The sequence below is a fragment of the Otolemur garnettii genome, unplaced genomic scaffold (assembly GCF_000181295.1).
Source record: "Otolemur garnettii isolate 467f Iridium unplaced genomic scaffold, OtoGar3 scaffold00004, whole genome shotgun sequence".
Lineage (NCBI taxonomy): Eukaryota > Metazoa > Chordata > Mammalia > Primates > Galagidae > Otolemur > Otolemur garnettii.
Genome location: NW_003852399.1, coordinates 458,725 through 477,492, shown reverse-complemented (window position 1 = coordinate 477,492; position 18,768 = coordinate 458,725). Strand labels below are relative to the sequence as shown.

The following is an 18,768-nucleotide window of genomic DNA, read 5'->3' as shown; positions in this document are numbered from 1 at the left end:
AAAGGGAATTCAGGAGCCATTTCACAGGGAATTTTAAAGCCAAAAGGAATTCATTTTAAGGCCAGATTGAATGGTCTGGCCTCAAAGTTGCACTGTGTTAGCTGTAAAATCTGAGGTGAGTCTTCTGATGACTATTCACGTTTTGTTTTTCTTTCCTTTTTGAGACAAGAATCTCAATCAGTGTCCTGGTTAGAGTGCTATAGTATCATACAGGCATCCTCAAACTACAGTCCGTGGGCCACATGCAGCCCACCTAGGACATTTATCCGGCCCGCCGGGTGTTTTTGCCGCTGCTGCCTGTCCTGCTTAGCAGCTGACTCGTCCTGGGGCCCACAGTCTGGCCCTCCAGTAGTCTGAGGGACAGTGAACTGGCCCCCTATTTAAAAAGTTTGAGGACCCCTGGATAGCTTACAGCAACCTTAAACTCTTGGGCTCAAGCGAACTTCTTGTCTCAGCCTCCTGAGTAACTGGGACTCCAGGTGCCTTGGGTGCCTGCCACAATGCCTGGCTAGTTATTTTTTTTTTCTATTTTTAGCAAAGACATGGTCTTGCTCTTGTGCAGGTTGGTCTAGAATGCTTGAGCAGGTGCTGTTTTCAATATAATGGTCTATCCTCTGGTTCCACAGAGAAAAAAATATCATTATAAGCCCTGCTACTACTCTACTACTTGGAACATAAGTTGCGTGTTTCTTCCTCTTTATCACGTTTAATTCATTGCCTCTGAAACAAGTATAGATAATTGAGATAAAATGGTCTTTAAACACCATCAAATCCAGGAGATAGCTTTAGAAGCAGACAGGTGTGGGCTGAAATTTCTTTTCTGTCATGTGACTGAAGGGAAAGGATGTGACAGCCCCAAGCTCAGCACGCTCATCTGTAAAAAGGGAAACGAGACTGATGCTCACATGATGGTTCAGGCTTTTATTCAACGAGCCTGTGGGATTCCCTAGTGATGTGGCAGTGCCTATTCCAGGGACATACAAAAAATAGACACTATTCTCAAAGAGCACATGGCTTAGTAGTGGAAACAAGTAACACAAACCTAATTCCACTCCTCCCTGCTAACCCTTGCCCTTCTTTTCCATATTAGGAATAATTTCTTTGGCCAGGCATGGTTGCTCACTGCTATAATCCTAGCACTCTGGGAGGCCGAGGTGGGAGAATTCCTTGAGCTCAGGAGTTCAAGACCAGCCTAAACAAGAGCAAGATGCTGTTTCTACCAAAAATAGAAGAATTAGCTGGGCATCAAGATGCTTGCTACTCAGGAGGTTGAGGCAGGAGAATCACCTGAACCCGGGAGTTTGAGGTTGCAGACAGCTAAGCAGACACCATAACACTGTAGCCTGAGCAAGAGAGTGAGAATTTGCCTCAAAAAAAAAAAAAAAAAATTCCTCATCTTAGTTGTAGTTAGGTTCTTCCTTTTAAATGGAAATGCAGGCCAGGAGTAAGATGAGCAAGGTCAATGCCTTTAGCACACAATTTCAAGTATTGCTCCCTCTTGGGACTGCACACCTGTGGTGCGGACACTTGGTATTAAATGCCTCTTTGGGCTTTGCACCCTGGATGCCTCACTTGCCTCCCCCTAGTCTTGGGCCTGAACAAAACATGGCTTGAAAGCACATCTCTCAGTTCGAAATCCTTCACTTAATTGGGAGTTATGTGATAGATGGTTCTCTTTTTCTTTTTGGGGGACAGAGCCTTAAGCTGTCCCCCTGGGTAGAGTGCCATAGCATCACAGCTCACAGCAACCTCCAACTCCTAGGCTCAAGCGAGTCTCCTGTCTCCACCTCCCAAGTAGCTGGGACCACAGGCACCCGTCACAATGCCCGGCAATTTTTTTTTTTTTTGGTTGCAGCCATCATTGTTGTTTGGCGGGCCCGGGCTGGATTCGAACCCGCCATCTTAGATGTATGTGGCTGGCACCTTAGTCACTTGAGCCACAGGCACCGAGCCAATAGATGGTTCTCTACATCTCCAGATTATAAACTCTTTAATGGCAGGATTCTGGATTCTTTTTCTCACCATAGGATCTCTAAATCTTAGACCCAGCACATCATGGTACTCCAGAAATGTTTTTCATATGAGACTAAATGAAGAAATGAATTAATTAATGATGAAAGAAGGTTGCCATGATCTGAAGGTTTGTGACCTCCCAACATTAACGTATTGAAATCCTAAACCCGAAGGTGATGGAAGAGGTGGGAGGTGATTAGGTCATGAAGTGTAGAGCCTTTCTGCATGAGGTTACTGTCCTTAAAAAGAGGCCACACAAAGCTCCCTGTCCCATGCACCCTGTGAGGACACTGCCAGCCAGAAAGAACATATGAACCAGGAAACAGGTCCTCACCAGATACCAAATCTGCTGGTACCCAGCCTCCAGAACTGTTTATAAGCTACTGGTCTATGACATTTTGTTATGGTAGCTCCATTAGACTAAGATAAATGTAAAAGGAATTAGATTCCCAAGGACAGGGAACTGAACCCACCCAGGTAAGGTGGCGGGGACCCTTTACAGAAAGCAGGAAGAGTCTGTGCTGAATTCCAAGGGCTTTTCACCAAATTATGATCTGTGGACTGAAAGCATCTATCACTTGTCCACTTATAAGAAATACAGACTCTTAGATTCCTCTCAAATCCAAATGTTGTCAAAATCTCTAGGTGATTTCTATTTACCCTAAAATTAGAGGGGCATTGGTCTAGAGGACCATGGGATTAGTCAGGTAAAGCCCAGGAATGGGACACTTAGGGCAGAAACCTCATGGAAAAAGGGAGACTATTTCAAGGCTTATATTATAATAACCAATAAAATGTATTATATGATTTCTCTTTATCAGGTTCTGATTTAAATATTCCCTGTGTATTATTTCCTCTCTTCAACAGTCTTCTGGGCTGTTATTATTATTTGCATTTTACAGCTGAAGAAAGCAAAGTGCAGCAAGATTGATGCCCTGATTAGTGTCGTAAAAGAAACAAATAGCTGGACAATCCCCGGCAGCCTGAATCCATATACCGTACTGTGATCTGAATACTCTGGTGCCTTCCTCATGAAACGTGTGGGTCCAGCACACGGTAACTCTTGACACACATACACCACTGAAAGAGTCTTACGATCTTGACACCATTGAAAGAGTCTTACTTGAAGGACCGCTTGTCTTTTTGTCAAACTCTGTAATATTTGCCTGCCTCTCCTTCCCTTAAACACTTTACCAGAGCTCGGATTTGCAAACTCAGACAAACACAATTCACCAATCAAGTGCACACCACTTATTCACATGCACCTGCCCTGGGGATGGTGGGGCACCTGAGAGGCTTCCTGGAACTGGCGACACTAGAGTGAATACTGTTAGACAAGGAAGAGAAAGAATTATCCTAGGTAACACACACAGGCAGGGGCTGGCATGGGGTACATGGGAAACTAGTGACAAAGTTCAAGGGTAGAACTTACCCCATGGAGTGCTGTGGTCAGAATATTAGCATTTGGGAGATGCTCATACTGGAGAGTGGGGAGGTGGTTTGGAGGAACGTGGGGTGGTTTGAGAAATCTTGGGGATTAGAAGGATTAGAACAGAAGAGAATGATGGAGACCTGTGGATAGATCCCAGCCATGGGAGACTAAATCATCATTGTGTCATGTAGATGTTGGGTGAGGAGTTGATTTTTGACTTATTGAAGCTGCATATGGGACACTCAAATGGAGACGTCTAGGAGGTTACTAACTGTCAATTCTTAAGTTTAGCAGAAAAACACTGAGTTAGAGATGGAGAGTTAGGACTGAGCAAAACACAGATACACGGCTGCTGTAGACTAAGGGAGGGGGGTTTGATTGCCCAGGGAGATGTATGGAGATTATGGGGAGAGAATGAAAGCTTACAGGCCCCCAATACTAAAGAGGTGAACTGAAAAGCAAGCCCTGAAGGCACCTGAGAATGAAGACTATGTAACTGGTACTGGACTTTGTGTGTGGTAGAGACTTGACAGTGACCCAGGGCCTTCCCTTACTGTGAAACTCAGAGCCCAGCTGCTGAGAGACAGGAAGGTAATAGCAGGGGAGCATGGAGCAGGATGGTTGGGTAGAGAAAGGGTAACATGGCCAAAGGAGAAGGAAATCTAACTTGGTCTTGGGTACTGAGAAGCCCTTCATCATCCTGTTCTTTATTTTTTATTTTTTGTCCGCTACACACAAAACTCTTTTAGGCATGAAGAAATTTTGGCCCATAGAAGCCAAAGCCATTTGGCCAAAGTCACTGAGAAAAATCTATAGCAAAAATAGGACGAGAATTTGTGGTTTCTATGTTTTTAAGGAAATGTACTTACATGGTTTCAAAAATATCTCTAACTGTCCATTGGCACAGTTTCTCCCTTGCTGAGATGTCCTGGGCAGGACCCCAAGAGCTGCATATGATGTCATTATTCACTTGGTAAGAGACAAAGGAAGCATCTCTGCCTCATAAATAGAAAAGGAACGACTTTGTACTCACTGAACACTGACCATCTGGGGCCATGAACTGCTTCTCAAATGAGCTGCTCACTACCCATAGGCTAGGAAGGCTCACCCAAGGAAAGAGGTTGGGGGAGGGATTTGACTTTGAGCTTAGAAGAAAACAAGCTTGCTCTTAATGATTTTGTTTCTTGAATTAATTGACAGTAAAAACATGACCTAAGTGGGATGGATAATGCTTCACAGAACCAAAAGCAGAAGACTTTCTCATGACCTCTTTTGCAGTTCATGAGGACTGTTTTAGTTAGCTGTCTTGAGTTCCAGTAAAATCAGCCTTTGCTCTTTGAAAGTCTACAAATTGACATGGTCCACTTAGGGTACAATTAGGTCTTTACATGATAGGTTGTAAGCTGTGAGAAACAGTGGCCAAAGCAATTATCCAGTCTTTAAGCTTGGCAATCAACCTGCTTTGTTCAATATCCTCCTCTCAGGACTGAGGCAGACCAACTCCACGAGCAGGGTGCTAGGAGTGACGTTAGAAGGGGAAAGCATCTCCTGCCCCAAATGCATCTGGGTGGAGCCAGAGGGTGAGAGTGCACAGAAGACGGCATCACTGGGACATCACGCTAAAGGTGTGATTTGGAGTGTGCCATAAAGCAAAGAGCTCTTGGGCATGGTATTGGGATTCAGAACAGCAGCGCTGAAGAAAAAGAGGGAAGAGAATGAGGGGGTGACACCCGTGTTAGCATTTAGACTCTATTTTGAGTGGCTGGGCCTGTTCCATATAAAATGCTTAGGAATAAACAAGTATCCATGGATGACTCAGGCCTATAACTTTTTTTTTTTTTAATTTAGGTGACCTGGAAAATTACTTGAGTTTTTCTTCATGTTATCCAATAACTTCTTTATATATAGCAAAAACTCAGCTGTGGCTTTCTGCTCAAAGCACTTCATGGGGTTGTTTCTAATGTAGTTTGACTGCACTGAGGAGAGAGACTGACTCTTCCTGTCTGCTGGTTTCTCCTTCCTTGTTGATGACTCTGTGTGTGTGCACAGTAGGGAGAAGGAGATGGGCAGATAATATGCATTCATTCTCTTCATTTAGAAGTGTGGCATTCAGAGCCATCTATGTGCCATGTACTATCCTAGGTGCTAGGGACACAAAAAGGAGTAAGAAACAATTCTTGACCTCAAGGGGCTCACAGTCTGGCGGGTACAGGGAACATTACAACATTGTTCCTATCAAAGAAAACACAGGGAGCAGTGATGTATCAATGAAGGGGACTTGAGCCTTGTCTAAGCTTTCTGTCCGCTCACTCTTGCATGGAGATGGGTTGCCTGGAGCTCCCAGGGCAGCTTCTCAGTTTTTAGCTGGAGTCACTGTGAGTGCAGAGTGACTGTGTGTTCCTAGAGCTGCAGATGCTCCAGGTCACCAGGCCTGGGATGTACACAGTTTGTGATAAAGTGATGCTTCAACAACTGACCTCTTGGCCCTTCCCCCAGGTCCTTTTATACTCTATTCATCAGAAAGGAAGATTCATATCCATTCTGTCCTTTCTTCCAGAGTTTGACCTTCCCTTTCATGCAACTCATAAAAGAAATCCACTACAGCTTTGATATTCCATACTTCAGAGGTCTGTAGTAAGAACTTGCATCATATAAAATATTTACTGAACCACGTACTTCAAACATGTTGTAAGAGCCAGGTACAAACCTTCCAATCTCTGCATAGGAGTCAGAAACTTACTACCCAAATCCATTCAAGCATTGCCTCCATTACAGCAATAACCTTAATCCCAACCTAGAATCCACAGGCAATCAACAAGTATGTGTTGAATAATTTATCTATTCAATAATCATTCTATCCCTTTTCCTAATGTAATCATGATTTTTTGAGGGGCGGCAAAATCTAATCTCTTTTTGCTATCTTTCTTGTTGATAGAGAGGCCATGGGTCACAATTCTAGTCTTTGAAATATAAGCAGGCTTTGTTAGGTAGGGGTCCCAGATGAGCCCCTAAAAGGGGAGCGGATTCTGTTGACATGTACACCTTTGCCATTTGGGTCCCTGGGCCTTTGCCCTTTTACTTCTTCTGACTGCAAAGTAACTGTGATGGCTTGTAAATGCAGACAGTGGCTTTCAGCTGATCTTGCGGAAAAGACCCCCCTCTATAGGGGTGTATTTTATGACATCTGTGATGAACACACAGCTTCTCCTTGAAGAATCCCCACAAGGGAGCTCATCATTTCAAAAAGCAGCCCCTTGGGCAGGTCTATTTGTTACCAAGCTTCATATTTTAGTGAATCAAAATTCCTCCTGCTACGAAGACCATCCATTTGTCTTTATTTCATCCCAAATGAGAGAAATGGAGTGGGAAGGGAGGGGTGGGGGGAGGTTTGGCAGAGGGAGGGTAAAAGGCGGGACCCTACCTATGGAGCATGTGACAAAGGTACAAGTCAAATCTGTGAAGTGTAGAACATATATGTTTTGGCACAATAATCGAGTAAATGAGGTGAAAGCTATGATGATCAGTTTAATGTAACCACGTCAGATTGTATAAAAAAAAATCTAAATCAGCACATTGTACCCCACATATGCATGAATGTATTCATGATCTATGTGCATTTGACTTAATAATAAAAAAAACCACATGAGACATATATAAAATAACCTCTTTGTCATAGCAGAACCTCAAATATTTGTTAGCATATTTCTCTATTATCCCTTCTATTTTTACTCCTTTCAGCCTCCCTCCCTCCCTCCTTTCTTTCTTTTTTGTCCTTGCTCTGGCTTGAATGTGTCCTCCCCAGTGCCCAGTGCAACAGTGGGACTCCACTCTCATGAAAGAATGAATGCCAATAATAAAGGGGGTTGCGGCTGTAAGATCAACCTCTTGCTTGCTCTTGCTCAGGTAAATGCCTTCCTCTGTGTCATGACCGGATATAGCCCCTTCATCTTGGACTGCTCATCCTCCAGAACCATGAGTCAAATAAATTTCTGGTTTTTATGAATTACCCAGTCTCAGGTGTTTCATTACAGAAGGCTAAAATGGATGCTGTTAGAGTTTTTATGCTATATTTCCTCTCTGTATGTTCTGAGTTAAAGAAATCATGTATTTTGATTACACACCCCTTAATCCTTAGTAGACTCTATTTTATAAGCATCATGTGCAGTCAGCATATAATCACATACATACACATACACACACACACACAAATGAAGTAAGATTCTGAAATCCAGTCAACTAGAAAACCAGGTGACACAGAAAAGGGACTTGTCGTTTACAAAATAAGGTGGCTATACTTTCTGTTTCCATGTGAAAATTTTACACTGGCATGCACATGATATAGAGATGGCAGTTTTTAAAATCTACTAATTCGTAAAGCAACCCCCAGTAGTAATGTGATTTATTTCCATATCTGGTTCATGTTTTCGTCCTATATAACTTTATCATTTCTTAATTGGGGGAATTTTGTGCTTTAAAGATATTTTTCTATTAGTAAAACCTGAACTTAGATGTACAAGGCAGGAAGTGGAGTGAAAGAGGGATAGAAAACCCCAGTAACAAATGACTGTACAAAGTATGGCACACGTTAAAATGTATGATCTAGCTTAATGGAATTCAAATATCAAATTGCATGCTTGTTTAAAATCCAATGCAGAGATATCAAAGAAACAAGGAAATAGGTTTATCTGACAACACCTGTGTCAGAAGCTCAGTTGATTTATTGAGGAGGTAGTCACATAGTAGCATTTGGTGGTAAATGGCTCTTATTTCGGCCAGAATGTGGCCAGGCCTCCTTCAGAATGTCTGGCATCTCCATAGTTAATTAATCTCCTCGGCATTCTTCCTCTGCCCTACAGGGCTGACTGTGAAAAATCTTGCAGTGAGAAAATCTGGCTTCCAAAGTGCTGTTTAAGTGACCTGACTTCTTAAAATAGTCCTTCATAAAATAAAACTCACATGGTATAATTTGAGTGTATAAATCCAATTACATTTCCTGGGGTAGCACTAGGCAGATTATACTGGCTTTTCCTGCCTAGTCAGGGCTGGCTGAAACAGCCTTTCTCTATTGAAGCCCCAAGAAAATCCTGGAGAAGAAATTGTTTACATAACCTGTATGTATCACAGAAATGTTCCAACCTTCAGTGCTGCTAACCTTCAGGTTCTGTTATTTTAATTCTGGCCCAAAGAAAGAACCAAGAACCCATTTCAGAAGCAATATGTCTAGTGAAATGATGTGTTGCATTTGGGGCCTGCTGGTGTTTCAGAGAATCAATATTGAGCCTATCTGTTGGTGAGAGGAGTGTTGCAAGTGTCTCCTATGTTCTGGAAATAAATACATGTAGGATCAACTCAAATAGATACACTTGTGAAATGAATAAATTAGCATGCTAAGAAATATTTAGACAACAGTGAAATGTCACATCAGCATGATTGTAGTAGTGTCCTCTGATTATATGTTGCTAGCAGCTCTGCATATGGGATGAACTTCCCCCCCCATTTTTTGTGTTTATGCTTGGTTTCACTTATTTTTGATGAGCTCTTAAAATGCCATCAATCATCAAAGTATAAATATGACTAATGCATTTGTCCTACTTAGCATGCTATTGCAGCAGCTGCACCAGAAGCAAAGTCCTCCTGGTCCTCCCAGTTCTAATCTAATTATGCTCTGACCCACTGATAACAGTCAGGTGATATTACTGGATATGAAGGAAATCAAATTTGTAATTCAATCTTGCAAAGCACACAGCACACAATCATTTTACAACTCTCTCCAAATATGCAGACACCAAGGCTATTTGCAACTCTAGGGCAAAGATGTTGACAGACCAGGGCTGGAGGGATTTAATTGGTCATTTCAGCGATCCTTAAAAATATTCACTGCCAACACACACAGGTGTGAGGCACACACATGCCTGAGCACACATGTGAAGAAAGAAAGAAAATAAATAAAAAAGGAAAGAAAGAACGAGAAGTGTCGTCTCTGGGCATTTTTCACAAGTAAGAGAGAATAATATTTCCATTTCCTGGCATTCAGAGAAACCTCTTGGGAAGGTTGACACTCACATCTGATTTTGAAAGGCATTTTTCTCAGACATGCTGGCAAGTTGCAATTATTTTTAAAAGCCTATATGAATTTCCTAAAGGAAAATGTACAGAAATGGAGATATTTTAGATTTAAAGAAATGTACACTCTAACTGGTGAGGTGCATTGCACTGGAGCCTCAATCATGCTCATTTAATAGATATTTATGTGTCTGAAGTGAGTGTTTACCTTAACATCGACTGTAAAATTGGAATGATCCTCACATGCCATTTATGCACATTAAGTCGTCACAGGATTCCCTTTATTTGATTTGAGTTAGCTACAAAGAGTCTTGGACTTTGAAAGAGAACATATAAAATGATACACTTATGTTTACATTTTATAAATGGGTGAGGGATGTCGGTAATTTCATTATACTCACTTCACCTTTCCTGTAAAGTTGATCCCTCATTTAAGTGATCAGAAATGCACATTTAGTTATTGAGGATTCTCCATACTTCTTTACAAAAGAAGTTCGTTTTTAGTCCCACGGACAGTGCATAAGTGTTCCCCTCTCTCTGTACCCACACTGGCATCTGCAGCTTTGGGACCTTGTGATGTGGGCTCACCAGGGTCAGGTGATACCTCAAAATGGTTTTGATTTGCGTTTGTCTGATGATTAGAGATGATGAGTGTTTTTTCATGTGATGAGTAAATTTTCAAAAAAATTTTTCAAATTTTTTCATTTCCGGGAATACATACCCTATATTAATCCAAAATTTAATTAAAAATTAGGCAAAACAAATTTTAAAAAGAAATCCATATTTAAGTCACCCACAAAGTCTGCTTCTCTCCTAACCCCCACTCATACCATAGCCCAATATCTTACCCGGTACAAAAAATAAATTCACTCCTAAAGTATTTTTTAAAGGCTCAATTGTGGGCTGAAAGTCCCTCATTATTAGTCAAGTTTAAGGATCATTATTTAATGGCGCTCCTTGCTGCTGCTTGGTGAGATGTGTGAAGATGCTGCTGGGGAAATTCAAATCTGACAGCATGACCTTGAGCGCTAACTAAGGTGGATTTTCCGACCTGGTTGCTTTTGATTGCATAGCTATCTTGGAGAAATCACCTCCACTCTGGCACTCCTGCTTATCTGCCTTACCAAAAGGCACAGAAGACTAATTAGCCACTAGCTGTAACATTTTGCATTCCCAGGAGGAAAGCACAACGTGGCAGTATTTCTGGTTAAATATTGCTGCCTTTTACTTTCCCAATAACTAAATTATTTCTACCATCTTACCACTAATGAGCTGAAAAATGAGAATGAGATGAGCTTCAAATGTGAGGCAGCTGACATTATTGTCACTAGCATGAAAATAGGGTAAAATGTTAATTATAGCAACAGTTTTTAGAATTTAGCTAGTGAAAGAACCTAGCAAATACAACTTTATCATTAATATTGTATTTATACATAATATCACTTTGTAAAGGATTTCATGGGAATAAATTGAACTGGCAGGATCAAACGTTGGTTTAAAATGTGGAAAAAAAGAAATGTCTTAGAGAGAGTCTGGACAAGGCATTCCTAGCATTGATTTGAATCACACGCATGAAGCTGATTTAACTTGAATTGGGTGAGGCTTCCCAAGGGAGAGATAACTGGAGACTTAGTGTTACCTATAACTGAGCTTTGTCAGAGTGAAATAAAAGGAGCCCTTTGAACTGGCTTTTGAACTTTATAAAGGTTCTTCAGCATTTCCAAGTCACTCTGGACCCAGAAAACATATGGGTGATTGTATTGCCCTGGACAATAATCTCTTTGTTTGGGCAGGAGGTTGATGATTTTAATCTAACTGTTAATTGAGTAGAGAAAACATAAACCGTCTCTTTGCTGATGGCAAAGGAGCCTCATGAGTGGCCCTTTTTCCTCCACAGTGGAGAGTAAATGGTGATGGAAATTAACCCAGGACTTTGTCTCTTCATACAGTGTCTGCAGAGATCTGCAGGATGCTTGTTACCCTGTCAAGCCACAGATGTAATTTCTTTCAAGAGTGAAGAAAAGAGGAGCAGATTCTCATAGCTTGGATTAAGGGATCGCAATCATTGGCTCATTTGTTACTTTCGAAAGTGACATTTTCAGTGAAGTGAAATAGCTGCCAAGGTGTGTTGATTCCATACTCTCATTTTAGTTTCCTGACTCTTGAAAATGCTAAGTTAAATGTTAGCTGTAATCCTAATGAGAAGTAAGATTAATGCAGGGAGAGATGATAGTGCAGTGTTTATGGACTTTGGTTGACAAATTTGTATCCAGCAAAGCAGAATGATGAGTTAGCTACAAAGAGCCTATGCCCCGAAATTCACTCATTTTTCTCTCATCATTTTCCTTTGGCTTCTTCATTGAATGTTCATTCATGTGCTACACAGGGTATTACTCTCTTGAAGTAGGGAAAGGGTAATACCTTACTCTGGAACAATTTCAAATGCTTACATGCCTAATGGATCTGGAGAATGACTGGCTTGGAACCAGGGTTTGAACTCCTCTTAACCACTTGCTAGGCTCTTCCTGACCTTAAGGATATCTATCTCCTAAAAAATGTCTAAGACTCTGTCATTTCTTCTATGAAATGAAAATGAAGTATGTTATCATCTATTTGTCACCATTAGATGTGGTTGTGCATATGAGGGAGCTCTGCTACATGTAAAATATCGTGCAAATGTTCTCTGATTTCTTTAAAAGATGTTTATGTGCATGGCTGCCTTACACACGTGATGTACGTGGGCATATACACCTGGAGAAAGCTTTCACTAACACAACACCAGCGCACTTGGGTGTTTTATAAAATTGCCTATGTCATGAGTAATGTTCATTCGGTGACTGTTCAGCACCTCCTGTGTACCTGGCATTTTTCTAGGTGCTAAAGATACATTGGTAAATATGATAGGCAACATCCACAGTCTTATGGTATTTACATTATTGTGGAGAGGATAAATACAATAAACAAGGACAAATGAGAGAATTTCAGATAGTGTATGTGTTCTGGAGAAATAAAACATGTTATATACTAGAGAAAGCAGCTTTTCCGGTACAGAATGATGAAAATGTGACAGTGATGTGAAGACTGAGAAAAATTGTTCTAGGTGGCAGGTGCAAAGACTCAGAAATAGGAAATAGCTTGGGATATTAGAAAGATAGAAAAATGGGTGGTATTTTTTTAAAATGTGATTTATTCTCCACCTCATCCATCCACAAGACTAGGCAAAAAAGCTTAAACCCATAGAGGGCGCCAAAGCACCTTTAAAGGACCCTTCTGCCCGTAAGGGAGGGGAGATATATCTGGTTGTTCCTTTAAAACTGGTAGGTGACTCAACCTATGACACCATTCTTTATCTACATTTTCTACCCAAATGGAAAGTTGAATGAGCTTGGTTTACATTTATCAGGACCTTGGTTTTCACAGTGGAGGATTGTTTATGATGGGGTGGGAGTGGGAAGACATTTGGGGGTTATTTTTAATCTTCTCCCATCTGGTAGTATTTGAGTAGAGTATAAAACAAATATGGAGCCAAAATTTACTTTCTGGATTCATTTGGCAAGAAAAATATATCTATACTTAGAACTTTGAAAATATTCATAATTTGCCACTTAGGATGTGTTATTCCAAATACTATTGCAAACTTACTTACAAAGTCTTTTAGTAGTGCGTATAAGAAAGGCTACTTCATGAGAAGCAGTGGATTATAATACATGGGATTTTCTTTACATAATTAGATAGCGATGATATATTGTGAAAGAAACTCATAATGAGTTCAATGAAAAAAGAGAAGCAGAAAAGGAAAAAGAAAAGGTGAAGAAGGGTGAAGTTAAGAGGACAAGAGGAGAAAGGAAAGAAAAGGAAGAAAAAATCTGCTGTTATACAAGTAGATGACAAAGAAAATGCAAAAAAAGAAAAAGAGAGAACTTGGAAGATTTAGCTCACTGGCGTTTAGATTCATGTGTAAGTAGGATTGAGGAAGGCAATTAATACCATGTATAATTTTTTAAAATCCCAAACAAAAACAACAAAAGATTCCCCCTTTCCAAATTGAGATTCATTTCTTTTTTTTTTTTTTTTGAGACAGAGCCTCAAGCTGTCCCCCTGGGTAGAGTGCTATGGCATTATAGCTCACAGCAACCTCCAACTCCTGGGCTCAAGCGAGTCTCCTGCCTCTGCCTCCCAAGTAGCTGGGACCACAGGCGCCCGCCACAACGCCCGGCTATTTTTTGGTTGCAGCCGTCATTGTTGTTTGGCGGGTCCGGGCTGGGGATTCGAACCCGCCACCTTAGGTGTACGTGGCTGGCGCCTTAGCCGGTTGAGCTATAGGCGCCGAGCCGAGATTCATTTCTTATATGTAAGTATTAAAGTTCCCTGATGATTTAAAATAATAGTCAAAAAGTTCAGCTGATCTTCCCTTTCTCAAAGCCTCTCATCTCCCCAGGTCATGCCTGATGATCACAGCCCAGTACTTTATCTCTTCTTTGCTTTATCCAGAGAGACTTCACACAGAACTGTGAAAGCTGCCAACCAGATAAGTAACTTGGGCAAATGAATGCCAAACCATCAGAGAATAGACGGGATCCCCAAATGCCTACAAGCTCCAAAGGTCAATGATAGGGAAAGCTTCCTAACAGTGCTGTTGATCTAAAAAGTCATGAGCAATTTCAGTGACAGTGTACCTGTTTATTCTAAGGACCACCTGTTCAAACTCGACCATAAGGAAAAGGAATTTTAAGCTTCTAATATGGTAAAAGTGACACAGAAGTTGAGGACAGAGCAGGTACATACAAAGAAGGCCCTATCCACACATCTTACATCATCCTTTTACTTTGAAACACTCCAGTTGAGAAGTTTCCCTCATTTTCGAGAAGCCCACAGATCCACTCTCCTGTTACCTATTAGACGTGTGGCCTCTTTCTTTTCTTTCTTTCTTTTTTTTTTTAATTAAATCATAGCTGTGTACATTACTACTATCACGGGGTACAGTGTGCTGTTTTTATATACAATTTGAAATATTTTCATCAAACTGGTTAACATAGCCTTCTAGACATGTGGTTTCTTAAAAAGTGCCAGCTTATTAATTAACGATTGGCATTAATGAATATAAACAATAGAACCATTGTCTATTTTCTCATCCACAGACAATATGAATTTTGTTCACATAAACACAGCCATATTTGATGCAGGAGGACAGAATAAAAAGGAGATAAAAAAGAACAAGACATGAAGGGTAAGATTTCACTGAAGCGTTTTAAACTATCTGCATTGAAGTCCCCTTTTCCAATTAATCAACGCTTGCTTTTTTTGCCACTCTGGGTTGGATCCTGTCATGAGAGAAGATATCATCTTAGAGCCCCAAAGCAATAAAAAATTTCCCCAGTAAGATGTGTTGTAGGATTGTTGAAGGACAGGCTGAGGTAACATGTACAGCACCAGCACAATTACTGTTTGTTTAACAAGTTGGTTTCTTGGAGGACTGAGGGTCTGTGGCCTGGTGACACACAGAAACCCAACTCTGAATCCCACGGTCCCCCAGGACACCCTGCTGCGACTCTGAAGAGTGAAGCTGTTAAGGAAGTATTTACATCTAGATACGTCTCCCTTCTGCCTCCTGGTTCAGAGACTGCCGACCCTGGAAAGGGGAGGGGGAGAGTGAGGAGTAGAAAGACTTTCTCAGCTGATGTCAGAGATTACTCATATAATCAAAGTAGAGGGTAGAGTCGCTAGAAACTTTTAGAGGTCATTTAGTTCTGCTTCCTCTGAGAAGAGCGAGTCCATCCCACCTGATCCCAAGGCCCCCTAGGTGCAAAGCACCAAGTCAGGCAGGAGGAGGGGGACAAAGAGTGAGGCAACCCTGGCTCTCTGGAACCAAACTATAAATAAATGGAAGGAATCAGAGGGGGAAAACAAGGCAGGCGAGTGTTACCTGGTTGATGGAAATGACAGCTAACCGGGGGATAACCACCTGGAGGATGACCTGCAGCAGCGAGGTGCCCAGGCCCGCCATGATGGCCCAGGTGAGCGGCAGAGGCAGCATGCTGTAGGTGGCAAAGAGTGTGAAGAGGACGTAGCCTATGCCGTCGCCCAGGAGCCCATAGCCGAGGCCTGCTGCCAGGATCTGGGTGGTCATGGCCACCCAGGTGACCACACCGCTGTACTGAAGGTATGTGTGTGAGGTGGTGTCCTTCCTGACCACCACCAGGGCGCAGATCACCACCTCAATGCCCGTGAAGAAGCCCAGCAGGATGCCCTTGAGGGGGTCCATGGGGGCCGAGGCCAGGCTCAAGTGCAGGACTAAAAGGGTGAGTTTAGTCAGGACATCCAGCACGTTCATCACCACCTCCGATTTGCGCCTCTGGCCCAGGAAATACCGCTGGTAGAGGCGCTCCAGATCCCGAGACTTGAAGGAGTTGCGCAGAGTGGGGAAAATGACCCCTCGGTAGCTATAGCCCCCATTGAGGAAGAAATCCGAGTTGCTCGGGGCGCAGTCAAGGTGCAGAAAGCCCAGGTCGCCCCCGCCGCCGCTGCCGCTGGCACTGCCGCTCCCACTTCGTTCTGGGAAGACTTTGGTGCCGCCGGTGCTGTGCGCTCGCTCCCCCGGGCCCAGAGAGTAGAGGGGCAACGCAGAGTCACCGGACAGCTGCGGCGCATGGTGGTTGGGGCCGCTGCCCGCGGGGTTGGAGGCTTTGCCCGAGCCTCCGCTCCCGCTGCCGCTGCCTCCCGGGTGCCCGTGAATGAAGCGCTGCTCGGTGATGTGCCGCACCGCCGTCTGCCACAGCAGCCGCTGCGGCCGGGAGCCGCTCCCGCCGTCACCGGCCGGGGGCGTCGGGTGGATGGTGTAGAGTTCCTCGCTACCACTAAGGCAGCGCACATCCGAGAGCTCCATGGCGCTGGGCCGCAGGGAGGGAGGCGTAGAACCTGGCGGAGGCAGTTGAAGGAGGAATTCCTAAAGACTGGAAGACAACCTGGTTGGAGCTTGCACCAAGTCCTTCAATTCTGGGCTGCCCTGTTTCAGGAACCCTGGGCAGGGCGACTCCGCAGGTCAGGTCATACTGTGCCCAGGGGCAAAAGGCGCCAGGAAGATGGAAGCAGACCCCCACGTCCTTGCCCGCTGCGCTCCCGCCGGCCCGCACAGCTTGAGTACGCCGCGGTCGGTGGCGGCGGCTATCTGTCCGCAGAAGCCGCGGAGCTGTGAGTAGCGCAGCCCTCTTCCCGGACTCAGGCTTCTTGGTTGGTTCTAGGCTCGGCGTCTTGGCGCAGCCTTTGCTCTCCAAGAGGCACCGTGCCTTTGCTGCGCGTCTGGGGGGTCCTGGCTGCGGCACTGGGCTCCGGACACCTACCGGTCGGCAGCTGCAGGGGGGCTGGCCAGGGTTGACCTGCGGCAGCGATGGGTGCGAAGTTAGCAGCTGTGGCTGGATTCATCGCCCTCGGGAGAACTCCATTGCGGCCGGGATGGGGAGCCGGGGCGGAGCTGGGGGCGGGGGCAACATGGGAGAGAATGCGGGGCGGGAGGGGAGGTTGGACTGTGAGGTGGCAGAGCGCCTTCAGAGGTGGTAGTCTCAGCGCTAACAAGTCACCAAACAGTTAATTTGGAGGAAGGTTGTGCTGAGTATCCCCCAAGCTCGGTTCTGGGTCCAGGGCGAGGACTGACAGCGCAGCGGCTCTGGCTCTGGGCAGAAGCATCCCTCAGGGAGGGAGTGAAGGGACACTGGCCCCAGGGTCCCGGCCTTGCCTAGAAGACGAGGTTAACGCTTCCAGTTGCGCTTCTGAGGTGTCGCAGCACACGGTTCCCAGGCCCTTCACTTCGCTCTTCCGAGTCCATTTGGCCCGCAGCTAGGTGGAGCAAGAGGAGAGGGAAGGAAAGCGGGGAGGGCGCCAAAGCTAACAGATCTGAGAGCGAAGGGAAGCCACTGGTTCGGATCCCTGCGGCTGAGAACCCAAGCTTGGCGGTGAGGCGAATATAAGGTTTTGGACGAGAAGGGAGGCCGAGGCGACAGAGATGTCTCTGGAGGAGCCAGCGAAGCCCCGAGGCGTGCCACCCTGGTGCTCTAAAAAGCGCTGCGGGCATCCGGCGACTGCGAGGAATTTGGGAACCTGTCAGAGCGGTCAGACACCCGCGGCCACTTAAACCCGCCCCCTCGTGAAGCCACACCCCCGGAACCGGGTGCGGAGCGGGTGGTGGCGGAAACCTAATGCCCAGGACGCCGGTGTCTTGAAGGCAGCCGCACGCTCTGACCAGCTAGGCAGAGGACTACCGCGGGCAGCAGGAGCCCCGGCCTTCCCTCCGCACTCCTATCCCGCGTTCCAGTGGTCGTGTCGCCACGGTCCTCTGCTGTTCTTTAGGTACTGGCTCTTGTCCTCCGCAGGTGCGGAACCAGCACCCGCAGGTCGCTTTGCCCATGGACTCCAAGAGCCCTGAGCAAGGGAATAAAGGGTCTCCTTTCTGTCCTTTGCACCCGCTAGTCTGGTGTCAAAGCTAACTTTCCTGTAAAAGCAAAATCTCCCACGCCGCCGATTCATACAGGCAGGCAGCTTCCTGCGGGAGTGTCTTTACTATCGCCGAGGGGTGAGGGCGCGGGTCATCAAAATGGGGCATCCCCTGTCTGCCTCGCGCACTTAAGTTTCTTCCCGTTTCTAGTAAGGGTTGGGGAGGAAGACCTGGAGAAAGGCAGTTCCAGGGGCTCGCGTTGAGTCCAGGTTTCCCGCCTGCTCAGTCTCCACCGAGCGGACACAGACAAAGCATGGGGTGGCGCTCGCAGAGGACCAAGTCGCAGCGCCGAGGGCGCGTTGTGCCCGGGCTAGCGCCAAGCTGAGCTGAGTCCCTGGGAGTGTCGGGTGGCAGGGCAATGCAGCCACTGCAGTCCCGAGCCCCATGCAGGTGGCAGAGGGTGGGTGGCCACCACCACTGCGGCTGCAGCCGGTGTAGCCCGGCCTTGAGCACAGTCAGCTGATGGCCAATGACGTCAGGCCCTGGGAGCTTTTCTGGCTCCCAGTCCCGTCCCATGAAAGCCTAAGTGACCGCCTGGCCTCTCTGCCCTCTCATCCTTTCCTGAGGGAGTGATTTCCCTGGAGCTCAGAAGAGAAACTCCCCTCCTTCCCACCTGCCCTAAGCAAGAATAGCTTCCCATTCCCCTCTCCCTCCCAATCGCACACTGTCTCCAGGGTTAGTTGTCTAGGCTGTGTCCTGAAACACGGGGTTTAATTCTTTCCTTTTTAATGCTCTGTTTTCAAGGCATATGGGCTTCAGTTTAAACCCACAACAG

At 45.0% G+C, this 18,768-nt stretch overlaps 1 protein-coding gene across 2 annotated transcripts in view; it reads right to left on the bottom strand.

The window, feature by feature from the left end:
• The window catches only part of ADCY8 (adenylate cyclase 8), a 251,173-nt gene extending 232,746 nt beyond the window's left edge, over nt 1-18,427 (bottom strand). The window contains exon 1 of one of the 2 annotated variants that reach the window (XM_003782340.2): nt 15,432-18,427. In XM_003782340.2, the coding sequence (XP_003782388.1) occupies nt 15,432-16,391 (960 nt within the window). In that variant the 5' untranslated portion in view covers nt 16,392-18,427. The remainder of the gene's footprint in view (nt 1-15,431) is intronic. The other variant, XM_012810007.2, reaches the window with a different exon arrangement.
• Between the last annotated feature and the right edge of the window lie 341 nt (nt 18,428-18,768).